General features: G+C 43.0%; 1 protein-coding gene across 2 annotated transcripts in view; it reads right to left on the reverse strand.

Annotated features, from left to right (window-relative positions):
• rab28 (RAB28, member RAS oncogene family) overlaps nucleotides 1–13,742 on the reverse strand; it is a 71,611-nt gene that overhangs the window by 39,232 nt on the left and 18,637 nt on the right. For both annotated transcript variants that reach the window (XM_034181966.1, XM_034181967.1), the window contains exons 3-4: nucleotides 12,183–12,271; nucleotides 9,486–9,615 (exon numbers count right to left, since the gene is read on the reverse strand). In XM_034181966.1, the coding sequence (XP_034037857.1) occupies nucleotides 9,486–9,615; nucleotides 12,183–12,271 (219 nt within the window). The remainder of the gene's footprint in view (nucleotides 1–9,485; nucleotides 9,616–12,182; nucleotides 12,272–13,742) is intronic.

The following is a 13,742-nucleotide window of genomic DNA, read 5'->3' on the forward strand; positions in this document are numbered from 1 at the left end:
GAAGTGTGAGTTCCACCGCACTTCTTTGTCCTTCTTGGGGTTCATCATCTCCTCTAACTCCGTCGCTCCGGATCCGGCCAAGGTTGCGGCGGTGAGAGATTGGCCCCAACCCACAAGCCGTAGGAAGCTGCAACAGTTCCTCGGCTTTGCTAATTTCTACAGGAGGTTCATTAAGGGCTACAGTCAGGTAGTTAGTCCCCTGACAGCCCTGACCTCACCAAAAGTCCCCTTCACCTGGTCGGATCGGTGCGAAGCCGCGTTCAAGGAGTTGAAACAGCGCTTCTCGTCTGCACCAGTTCTGGTGCAGCCCGACCCTAGCCGCCAGTTAGTGGTTGAAGTGGACGCCTCGGACTCAGGGATAGGAGCGGTACTCTCCCAGAGCGGGAAGACCGATAAGGTCCTTCACCCGTGTGCCTATTTTTCCCGCAGGTTGACCCCGGCCGAACGGAACTATGACGTCGGCAATCGAGAACTCCTTGCTGTGAAAGAGGCCCTCGAAGAGTGGAGACATCTGTTGGAGGGAACAGCCGTGCCATTCACGGTTTTCACTGACCATCGGAACCTGGAGTACATCAGGACCGCCAAGCGGCTGAACCCCAGGCAAGCCCGCTGGTCACTGTTCTTTGGCCGTTTTGACTTCCGGATTACCTACCGTCCCGGGACCAAGAATCAAAGATCGGATGCATTGTCCCGGGTACACGAAGACGAAGTCAAAACGGAACCGTCGGATCCCCCGGATCCCATCATCCCGGAGTCCGCTATCGTGGCCGCCCTCACCTGGGACGTGGAGAAGACCGTCCGGGAGGCCCTGACCCGTGACCCGGACCCCGGAACCGGACCAAAGAACAGACTCTACATCCCACCAGAAGCCAGAGCTGCAGTACTGGACTTCTGTCAAGGTTCTAAGCTCTCCTGTCACCCTGGGGTGCAAAGGACCGTGGCAGTCGTCCGGCAGCGCTTCTGGTGGGCGTCCCTGGAGGCCGACGTCCGGGACTACGTCCAGGCCTGTACCACCTGCGCCAGGGGCAAGGCCGACCACCGAAAGACCTCAGGGCTGCTACAGCCGCTGCCCGTTCCACATCGCCCCTGGTCCCACATCGGCCTGGACTTTGTCACGGGTCTCCCGCCGTCCCAGGGAAACACCGTCGTCTTCACGATAGTGGACCGTTTCTCCAAGGCGGCCCACTTCGTGGCCCTCCCGAAGCTACCAACGGCCCAGGAGACCGCGGACCTCTTGGTCCACCACGTCGTCCGTCTGCATGGGATACCATCAGACATCGTCTCCGATCGCGGTCCCCAGTTTACCTCACACGTTTGGAGGAGCTTCTGCCGGGAACTGGGGGCCACGGTCAGCCTCTCGTCCGGGTATCACCCCCAGACCAACGGGCAAGCAGAGCGGGCCAACCAGGAACTGGAGCAGACACTACGCTGTGTGACAGCCGCGCACCCGACGGCCTGGAGTACCCACCTGGCCTGGATCGAGTACGCCCACAACAGTCAAGTGTCGTCAGCCACCGGCCTCTCCCCTTTTGAGGTGTGCTTGGGGTATCAGCCCCCCTTGTTTCCGGTGGTTGAGGGAGAGGTCGGTGTGCCCTCGGTCCAGGCCCACCTACGGAAGTGCCGTCGGGTGTGGCGTGCCGCCCGCTCTGCTTTATTGAAGGCCCGGACGAGGGCGAAGAAACATGCAGACCGGCGGCGGGCCCCGGCCCCCAAGTATCGTCCTGGGCAGGAGGTATGGTTGTCCACCAAAGACATCCCTCTGCAAGTGGACTCCCCAAAACTCCAGGAACGATACATCGGACCCTTCAGAATCCTGAAAGTCATTAACCCCGCCGCAGTGAGGCTCCAGCTCCCGGCCTCGCTGCGGATCCATCCAGTATTTCACGTGTCAAGGATCAAGCCCCATCACACCTCACCCCTCTGCACCCCGGGTCCGGCGCCACCTCCTGCCCGGATCATCGACGGGGAACCGGCTTGGACTGTGCGCCGGCTCCTCGACGTCCGTCGGATGGGCCGGGGTTTTCAGTACCTGGTGGACTGGGAGGGGTACGGTCCCGAGGAACGCTCCTGGGTGAAGAAGGGCTTCATCCTGGACCCGGCCCTCCTGGCCGACTTCTACCGTCGCCATCCGGACAAGCCCGGTCGTGCGCCAGGAGGCGCCCGTTGAGGGGGGGGTCCTGTTGTGTGGGCCGCTGAAGAGGAGGTACTGCTGGCCCACCACCACCAGAGGGCGCCCTGCCTGGAGTGCGGGCTCCAGGCACCAGAGGGCGCTGCCGCCTTACGGGAGCAGCCAGGGTGACAGCTGTCACCCATCACTGGACACAGCTGTTCCACTCAGCACGGAGGTATATCAGCAGGACGGCGTCTCCACCTCAGTGCCGAGATATCGCCTTAAGATTGAGGTAACCTTCTCTGCAAGCATATTCTGTATAACCTGATAAAACTTGTTAAACCTTTTCAGGACAGCTGACTACTGAAAGCTAATTACTTGGATAAGTACTCACCTTCCTGCTTAATTGTGACAAGAGGTGGAGGCGGCTTCTCCCCTCTCCGTTTACTGGGTGCTGTCGCATCCACACCTGTGTGTTTGTTGCTCTTCCCCGCCAGCAGTACCGGATCCGACGAGCGGAGGCAGTGGCCACCTGGGAATTCGGGACTTGGCGGTTCCAGTACATCTGGGGTTCGGTGGCAGAGGAGATCTGGGTGGTTCCGGTTCGACTAGGACGGACGTCTCCTACCTTCGAGCCTGCCCACACGACACCAGCAGATTTCGGCTTAAACCCCAAACTATTGAATGTTGTATTGGTTGTGCTCATTTCACAACAGTAAAACTTGTTATTCACCTTTCTCCATTGTCCGTTCATTGCGCCCCCTGTTGTGGGTCCGTGTACCTACACTTTCACAACAGCTTTAGGTGGATGAGACGGACACTAACCTGATGCAGAAGCAAACCGGAAGTGACGTTCCGAGACCAATTATTCATTTATTTATGTATTTATTTTGCTGCTGCCGAATCAATTCTTCCCCCATGCTATTTTAGATCACATCATGTGACCTTCAGTTCTAGGTGTGCTTTAGGTAGATGAAGCAGACACTAACCTGACCCAGAAGCAAACTGGAAATGACGTTCTGCGACCGATTATTATTAATTTTTTAATTTTCTTTTTTGCCGCTGCTGAATCAATTTTTTCCCCATACTACATTACATCACATCATGTGACCTTCACTTCTAGGAGACCTTAAGGTGGATGAGGCACAGACACAAACCGGAAGTGATGTTCTGCAATCTGACATGGAAGCAAACCGTAAGTAACGTCGCTGCGACCGGGTACTCATGGCAGATGAAGCAGATAGCACATGTGACCATTCAAAATGGCAGCACCCATGGGTTCTTAGGGGTCCTCATGGTGGATGAGGCCGATGGCCTATTGGATTTGTTTATTTATTTATTTATTTTGCCATCACTTAGTTCCTTTTTTGGAGAAGCCATTAGTAACTACAACTACTTACCTTTTTAAAGTAACTTGACCTACACTGGTCAAGAACTAATTTGATTTCAGAAAAGAAGTCATGTTATTTACACACTGACTACGTTTACATACCATTACTATTCGGGTTAAGGTCAATATTCCGGTTTCTGAGTCATTAACCCGTTCACATGCTTAAGCAGACAGAGTTAATCCTGTATACATGGTCACTGGTATCATTTGGAATATCCCCATCTAAACAGCGATGCATGGACAACGTCCAGATGCACGGAGAACGTCATGACGCAAATCATGCATGACGCAAAGCACATTTATATGTAAACACCAACGCGCACACACACACACACACACCTCACATTAATGTGTTGGTTTTTACACAGAATGAATGAGTTAACCAATCAGTGTTAGTTAACCAATCAGTGTTAGCGGAGGCTCATTTACTCATAATCCCTTTGGCATCTTTTAGTGCAATTAGTGCATTATTTAAAATTAAAAGATATGTGTTATATTTTAACTTTGTACAAATGACAGAACTGACATTAATGGAGTTATTCTATCCATATTAATTTTATTTATAAATCAAAACCATAAGCCAGCACTGCTTTATTTTCCAAGACCTCCGCCTCACGGCAACAGTGCTACTGAGTAGAGAGTTGAGCTTCGCGGCTCCTCTCAACTGCTTCACTGCTGCAAGCTATGTAAGAAAACAGGAGCTTCCAGCAGTGAGCAGGGCGCACAAAGACAGAAGTGCTGACTCATTGTTTGGGTCTGTAGTCGCCTTTAATGCTACCAGAAGCGATTGTGGTGTTAAAACTCAAAATCAGCTTGTTAGTAGTTGCAAGTGTACCAGAGACTATACTGAAAGTGATCGGTTAGCTGTAGCTTCTGATAAATTTTTGGGTGGTTTATCGGTTTAGCTTTATAAAAGATAACTTTTCAGTTAGCTGATTATCTGTTATCGAAGCTAACTTGTTGTTTAGCTGTGCCCACCACTGGTTTTCAAGTTCAAATCTGGCTCAAACATTTTCTTCTTCTACTAAGGTGGATTAGAACTTTTTTGTTAAACACAGCGCCAACTACTGTACAGGATGGACTTAGCAATCAGTATGTGTCACCGATTTCAAAATGGCTCTTTTCAACCAAATGTGCGGTGCTGTGACATGTCAATCATCCAGGTGGCACCAGGGGTGTCCAATCAGATTTCAAGGGAGTCCAGTGCAACCCAGCTACACCCATGCCAGGAAATGTCCAACTTTTGATATTCCCTGTTTCACTGTGGACTCAAAATTTACCACTTCCTGTTTCAGTCTCAACGTGCCACTGGATTCCCACGAGATCCCATTTACTATCAAACCAGGAAGTGTTCAACATTTGACTTTTTAATGATTTAAGGAGATAAACAAAACGTTACACAGAAACCTTACAGAGGATTAAATACAACAGCAAAAACAACATACCAAAGAACAGGTTAATTAAAAAAAAAAAGCAGATCAAAACTAGGGGGAATTATATATTTAAAAAACTTTAGAAAGTTAGACCAATTTGACATTTCCTGTGTCACTGTGGACTCAAAATTTGGCACTTTCTGTTTCAATTTCAACTTGCCATTGAGTTCCCGTGAAATCCCACGAGATCTCCTGTCTTGTCAATCCAAGAAGTGTTCAACATTTGACATTTCCTGTCTCACTGTGGGCTCAAAATTTGGCACTTCCTGCTTGGGAATCAGTGTACCATGAGCGAGCTTTGCTTGTATTATCAATCAAGTCTCTTAATTAAAAAAACAAAAACAAATGCCGAATCAGTTCTTCCCCTACACTATTTTAGATCACATCATGTGACCTTTGCGTGTAATGCTGCTTTAGGTGGATGAGACGGACACTAACCTGATGCAGAAGCAAACCGGAAGTGACGTTCCGAGACCAATTATTCATTTATTTATGTATTTATTTTGCTGCTGCCGAATCAATTCTTCCCCCATGCTATTTTAGATCACATCATGTGACCTTCAGTTCTAGGTGTGCTTTAGGTAGATGAAGCGGACACTAACCTGACCCGGAAGCAAACTGGAAATGACGTTCTGCGACCGATTATTATTAATTTTTTAATTTTCTTTTTTGCCGCTGCTGAATCAATTTTTTCCCCATACTACATTACATCACATCATGTGACCTTCACTTCTAGGAGACCTTAAGGTGGATGAGGCACAGACACAAACCGGAAGTGATGTTCTGCAATCTGACATGGAAGCAAACCGTAAGTAACGTCGCTGCGACCGGGTACTCATGGCAGATGAAGCAGATAGCACATGTGACCATTCAAAATGGCAGCACCCATGGGTTCTTAGGGGTCCTCATGGTGGATGAGGCTGATGGCCTATTGGATTTGTTTATTTATTTATTTATTTTGCCATCACTTAGTTCCTTTTTTTGGAGAAGCAATTAGTAACTACAACTACTTAGCTTTTTAAAGTAACTTGTCCAACACTGGTCAAGAACTAATTTGATTTCAGAAAAGAAGTCATGTTATTTACACATTGACTACGTTTACATACCATTACTATTCGGGTTAAGGTCAATATTCCGGTTTCTGAGTCATTAACCCGTTCACATGCTTAAGCAGACAGAGTTAATCCTGTATACATGGTCACTGGTATCATTTGGAATATCCCCATCTAAACAGCGACGCATGGACAACGTCCAGATGCACGGAGAACGTCATGACGCAAATATGCGTCATTTCCTTCAATAAAAGACATTATATTCACGTCTTTCACGATACTAATGAAGTATTCAGTTTGCTACTCGCTCCAAAAGTGTGGTGCTGTTTTGCCGCGTCTGGATTTTGCCATATTTGTTTACCTCTGCTTCTGTGGTTTCCAGTGGGTTGCGCGCGTCGCATACAAGTAGTTGCTGTACTCAAAAGACCAAGATTCCTTGTGGATAGGACATGCGCAGAACACAAAATAATGTTCCTTTCTATGGGGATATTCCGATGCGCGTTTATATGACGCGATATTCGGGTTAGAAAAGGAGTAACCCAGGGGTCATATTCGGTTTTTTGTGGGTGTTTACGACACCGTACATGGCCGTGCGCAACCGGGCTATTGCTAATATTCCAGCTATGAAAGGGTTATTGGCTTCATGTAAACTTAGTCAGTTGTTTTTTCTGATATGGCTGAAAAACATTTGTAATTTGGACTATAAACATAGTCTCTTGCACTTTTTTGAGAAATATAATAATATTCTTCATATAATACTTTGTCTTAGATAGGTTTCATTTCATAGAAACTGTTACCTTCAGAAGCAAATAAACTAGTCTTCAGTCCCAGCTGACTAACCCCTGTGGTCCAAGCCACTTACCCTCCACTCAGGTGTTTATTAAATCATATTTTTGGGGACTGTGCAGTGGTTCTCCTAATGGTTTAATTTCTTGTGGACATTAGGAGTTATGAGCCACATATTTTCTCAGTAATCGTACATTAAGTGGATCTAACAAATGAAGCTACCGACAGCTGCTAAAAGTCCTAACACCATGAGCATACAACATTAAATCTGACGAGAGTTTCACTCAGCATGAACACTACAACAGGGATGTCTGATCTGCTAGGACGTTTCATCACACAACAAACCATATTATTCCAGGTGTTTGTAATAAAATGCTCTAAATAGACACAGCCTCCACGACCAGCCGCATCGAGAGGACACTGAGCAAAGACGAGATGTGAAGACACTCCACTCAGCAGCTGTCACTCAAAGCAACCACACCTCCAATTTTACATAATTTATTACTTAAAACATCTTAAACTAAGACCTTAGTAAAAAAAATTCACCCCCTGTACAGAGGAAACTGTTGAAGACACCAAAACTGTTTTTTGTACCAGGCTGTAAATAAGTTTTTTTTCTGCTCTAAAGCTGGACATTTTAACACTGAGTCCCATGGGAAAGTGCTCTGTTTTACAGCTAGTGAAGGTACTACACTTCCGCGTCAGCCTCAGTTCTAATGAGCTCAGGTTGGTGCTTGGTTACCTCTCCCAAAAGTGTGGAATCAGCCGTGTTTGTGGTGTGTGCCGCGGCGTTGCATCGCACCATGCTAAGCTAAGCTGCTACATGGGCGACAGAGGCCAGTCTCACTGAGGAAGTTGCTTCTATGATCAGAGTCTGACAGAATGTGGTGACAAGTGGCCACTGTTAACAGGACAGCCGCGACGTGGACCAGCTTCAGTGTTTGTCTTACTGGCCAAGCTGAGCTAAACTGATAGCTAAGAAGCCCTGGCAAGTTTGTCAAGTCTGAAGAAGGCTGACAGAGTAGCGCCATTTTTCTGTGGACAAAAGACAGCACCACACAGTGGAACAATAATTCTACATGGCTCTGTGTGTGAACACAGCAGGAGTGAAATCAGAAACACCACTTTCACTGCATGTAATCATCAAGATTATTCAGTCTTATTGAGACGTATGCGATGGTTTTTGTTTTGTTTTTTCTGAATACACCGCGGGTTACAAAAAGGTGGAGAAGGGCATATGTTACTCGCAAAATACAAAAATTTGACTTGAAAGTCAAATTAAAGTCATATTAAAAACATATTAACGCCATATTACATTTAAAGCCTAAAAGCTGCCCAAATTGACTTTGTGTACTGGTGTAAGTCATGAAGTGGACTGTAACTCGACACAGGTGGCATGACTTTCAGACAGCAAATAACACCTGAGGTTACGTCACTTTTATGGCTGTAATACCTCTACATCTGTGTGTGTTTTTCAGATGCTGTATGGCTAATTTTATTTTTATCAGCTACATCAGGGCTCTCACAAGTTAAAGAGTTGGAAGTAATGATTCATAATCTGGTAGATATTTTTTTAAAAGATAGTGTTGACGGGAGTGAGATATGCCCTTTAAGTTGGTGTATGTTTCATAGTATAAGTGATAAGACTTTACGTGGCGTATTTATATAATGAAAAAGATACAGCGAAAAAACTGCTGCTTTGCAGTAGTTGGTGTACTGAAATCCATTTTCAATTGGATACTTCCACTAGCCTCCCTCAAATGAAACAGTTTCAACCAAACGAGGTGTCTTTAAAGCCGTGGTCACAACCCGCCGTACTTGCACGTGCATGCAGTCTACTTGCAAAAACGTGGGCTAAATTTGCAGATCCGTACATCGTAAGTACTGCCTCAGTACGAATTTAGGAACACGCAGACACACCGTAGAGGTTTTGGTGCATGCAGAACTTTCGCTGCGGTCATTCTGCGGATTCACCAGCAGTACAGCTGACGCACTGTGAGTACTGCCTCAGTACGGATTCAAAGCAGCACATTTTCATTCAATTACTATTGAATTAACCAAATCCGTACGGAGGCAGGAGGCTACTCACCACATACTATGGAATTAAACACTGCACACACTGCTTTGTCAACTCTCTTTATCGTTACACTCCTAGAGACGTGCGTTGAACGTACTCCCTCCCTCCTCTTGCTACTGCCTCCGTATGTTTTCACAAAAACGTAGTGGCCGTGGCATCCGCAGAAAACATATGGTGAAAAAAAAAAACGCACGGTGGGTTGTGACCGGCGCTTTACTCACTGCAAGGAAACGAAAATCAAGATGGCACCTGTAGTGACCATACTGGATAACAGACCGTGGCCATTTTCTAATGGAACCTTCCACTAGGCTCCTTCAATAAACCACCAATAAATGATTTCAGTCAGACAAGGTGCTCTTTCGTTACTGTGTGGAAAAGAAATTTTTTCAGACGAATGGCCAGACACCCAAATAGGGTGAAAACGTAATGCTCCACAACTTCTTTGAGCAAGGGCATAAAAAAACATACTTTGAGATGTAACCACAAGAAAAACACATTCTTGAGGGGAGTTGAGTTTTACATTTCATGATACATGTGTCTATATGATACACTCATCTTTAGTATTCTCATTAAGATGATTAAAAACAAGAACTTGCACATACGTGTGTTTGTAGAATTCAATGTGTTTAACACTCACTTTTGTTGCCCACCAGGGAGATAACAGGCTGAATATCAGACTCCTCGTTGGCCTTTTTTACCATAATGAACCAATCCTCCAGGTTCTCAAAGCTCTGGTGATTGGTGATGTCATAGACCAGTAAAACTCCCTGAAACACAAAACAATAGCAGAATAATGTCATCGCAGTAATCTGACTGATTTGGGCACTCCACTTTTGCACTCGTTCAGTGGCAGATACTGGATGTGAGACCATAAATTAATGTTGATCTTGCTTTCAATAGCATGATTAATACTGAGAAACTGAGGGAACAGTAGGTGGCACTGCTCCTCTTAGAGTTAAACTCTCACATTATCTGAGGTTGTTTCAGCACTATTTTCAAACAGCGTAATTTCACAAGGCAGGCCCAGGATACGACTTTTGTGAATACACTACAAATTTAGTGAAGGATAGAGATGAGGTGGGTTATCTAGCTGAGTGAAGAAATGAAGCGTTTACATGTAATTTTTCACCTCCTGGTGTGATCCCCTTGAAACAAGCATGTCAGCCAATTTTTAAGTCATTTAAATTCAAAGGATTTGTATGTGTGAACGCATCCATTGATCATTCTATAAGCAGTTGATACAACAAGAATAATTCATGACAGGTCTTCACATAACACAACCATTTCCTGCTCTAACTTGTGCCATTTTAACTGGACTGGAGGTGAATGTGATCCAAGGTAAATGTTTCCACTTTTACTGCAGGATGCAACGTAACTGTCTCTTTACTGAAGGAGTGTCTGTTGCTTTTGTGTTCAGCAGACATGCACTGTCACAACATGCAAAGTCAGTGATGACAGCTTGTGCTCCTGACAATTAGTCTGCATCTGTCTGACTGGCCATGATTGATTACACACTGCACAGTGGTGAAGAATAGGTGTGAACGTCCCGTACAGCAGTGATGGGAAACTCCTAAAGAAAAGTGTCATAATGTGGCAATGATGTGTGACATCTTTGGAACAGATAGGAGAGGAAGTGGTGTAAACATGACAGATATACATTGCTCATAGGTTTTTGCTATATTAACATGATTAAAACTTTCAAACATAATAAAAAACAGTTAAAATATCTACTAAATGTATGACCACTTTTCTACTTTAATAACGTCTTTTCAGCAATAAAGCTATAGAAACCATTTTTGATAACCTACTGCAATTTTTAAGGAAATCAGATTGTATTTAATCAGGTGTTTAATTATTTTATTAATGAGTGATCATCATTAATATGATGTCATGCACTGGGAAGTAAATCCAACAATGGATTGTCTTTTGTTAGCATGCTGGTTTGTGTAATGGTTTGCTGGAGATACATTAATCAGTCATTTGACTGATTAATTTCTTTGAAGAGAAATCTCACATTTGATTTTTGTTTGTGGGGGGATGTTTAACCATTTCAAATGCAATTTTCTGGGAAGCCACTGACAAAAAAGAAAAACTTATATTTTTATCAAAATTCTAGGGTGTCTGAAATGGGCAACCAGGGCAATTTAAAACAGTGCCACGCAACTGCTAAACAGTGCAACAATTTAAATGTGTTGAAAGCTAGAAGAACAGATCGTGTTACAGATTAAATGATTCATCAATTGGCTTAAAATAATAACTATTTTTATAATCAAATCATTTCTGTCAAGGAAAAATGGCAACCTGCTCACAGTTTGTATAAATATGAACTTCTCCCTTGCTGTAGTATTATATCATTGTAGACTGTATACTTTGGGGTTTTGGACAGTTTGTAGAACAAATCAAGTATCTGAAGACTTTGCTGGAAGACTGGAAAAAATTTAATTAATGAAATAAGCAATCTGAATTCATTTCTGTAATTTCCAGACTAAGCAATTAATCAGTTGATCGAAATAAAAATAACAGTAACAGTAATAACAACTAATAACAACAATTAGTAGCCAAATAACAAAAATGTCCTCACTGCCCATTATATACTGGTGTGTGTGTGTGTGTGTGTGTGTGTGTGTGTGTGTGTGTGTGTGTGTGTGTGTGTGTGTGTGTGTGTGTGTGTGTGTGTGTGTGTGTGTGTGTGTGTGTGTGTGTGTGTGTGTTTACTCCTCATGTCCTTCATGTATGAGCTGAGTACTGAATCCAAACGGGCATTCATTTCTCTAATTGAATTTCTTAGATAAATTCACAAATACAGAGTAATTCCAATATTTCAAAGTTCACAGGATCAACTTACAATAAATTCTGAACAGTTCATTTAGATCTAAAACAGTGACTACGGAAACACCATTTAAAGCAGAAACACTGTGATTTTGAAACTCTGTGACTTGCTATGCTCTCTGTGAATTAACGGTTTATTATGATACGGCTCCAGAGGGAGGGAGTGGCAGACTCAGAGCGGAGCTGCTGAGACTGTAAAAATAATCCTGACCACAGTCACTAATACACGAATATTTGGGAATTGGAAACTAATTCTTCCTATGCTTCCTATGACTTCTTCACCATTAGCTGCAGAAGATGATTTGTACACTTACAATATTTCTATGCTAAATTTGAGCTTAAAAATAATACTACGTTAAATTCTAGCTTTGTGTTGGAGGCATAAAAAACTCAAAATTACTAACTAGTGAAGGAGGCTGCAACACAAAACAGAGATGCAGTATAGGTTGGAGAGGCAAATACAAAATATAGAGAAGGAGGAGTGACTATTTGTGTGTTACCGTACATGAGCTCCATATACATATTTATCCAGCATTTTCCCTCCTAATGTTTGGCCTCCAATGTCCCACACCTGCAGGGTCACATTCAAATTGCCTACAGGAAAAGAAGATATGGCAGGATTAGCAGAGATTAAAGAGCAAAATTTTAAAAAGGCAACAATGCACTTCAACAAAAGATTTCATTGATGTTCCAATGCCATGTACTGAGATCATACTGTACTGAGCTTGTAACTGCACATAGTACACTACTAGAAAAACAAATGTGCACCATTGTGCTAAGATTAAGACATGTTACTAGTTGCAATTCAGAAACAAGCTCAGTATTGTGAATAAATGTACCCAACTCAGTATGACAAATTCAATACAGCAATGTCAGCATGACCAATAATTTTTTGCACAAAATGCACTTTCATTTAAAAAAAAATAACTCAAAATATCTCAATTTCTTAATACAAATGAAAAGTTGGAAATACAAGAAATAAATGTTTGAGATCTCAGTATGATAACCTGGGCATGACATTTCCACCAAGGACAGTCTATACAACATGACTTTGTAGTCCTCTTATAGTCTATATATATGTCTATAGTATATATATATATATATATATATATATATATATATATATATATAGATAGATAGATAGATAGATAGATAGATAGATAGATAGATAGATAGATAGATAGATAGATAGATAGATAGATAGATAGATAGATAGATAGATAGATAGATAGATAGATAGATAGATAGGATTTCAGATGCTGAATGTAAATATGTCACAAGAAAAAAACTGACATGTAAAAAAAACTTTTAACATATTGTTTTCTGTTTGACTTACATTTGGTATTTATGGTATTTACAGTACAAGAAAGACTGATAGCCAATATTGCTTCTTAACTCATCTGGTTTTACCAAAATAATAAAATAGTAATCAAAATAAAATAAGGGAAAAAAAGCAAAATAACACTGCAATTTTTTTTTACTCTTTTTTAAACTTTGTTTATTTATTCATTTAGGGGATTAATTATTAATTTATTTCTACAACCCCAATTCCAATAAAGTTGGGACATTGTGTAAAATGTAAATAAAACAGAACACAATGATTTGCAAATCCTCTTCAAACTATATTCAATTGAATACACCACAAAGACAAGATATTTAATGTTCAACCTAATTGCAAATATTTGCTCATTTTGAAATGCATGCCTGCAACACGTTTCAAAAAAGCTGGGACAGTGGTATGTTTACCACTGTGTTACATCACCTTTCCTTCTAACAACACTCAATAAGCGTTTGTAGGTGGAATTCTTTCCCATTCTTGCTTGATGTACGACTTCAGTTGTTCAACAGTCCGGGGTCTCCGTTGTCGTATTTTGCGCTTCATAATGTGCCACACTTTCAATGCGCAACAGGTTTGGACTGCAGACAGGCCAGTCTAGTACCCGCACTCTTTTACAATGAAGCCACACTGTTGTAACATGTGCAGAATGTGGCTTGGCATTGTCTTATTGAAGTAAGTAGGAACATCCCTGAAAAAGATGTTGCTTGGATGGCAGCATGTGTTGCT

The sequence above is a fragment of the Thalassophryne amazonica genome, chromosome 11 (assembly GCF_902500255.1).
Source record: "Thalassophryne amazonica chromosome 11, fThaAma1.1, whole genome shotgun sequence".
Taxonomy (NCBI): domain Eukaryota; kingdom Metazoa; phylum Chordata; class Actinopteri; order Batrachoidiformes; family Batrachoididae; genus Thalassophryne; species Thalassophryne amazonica.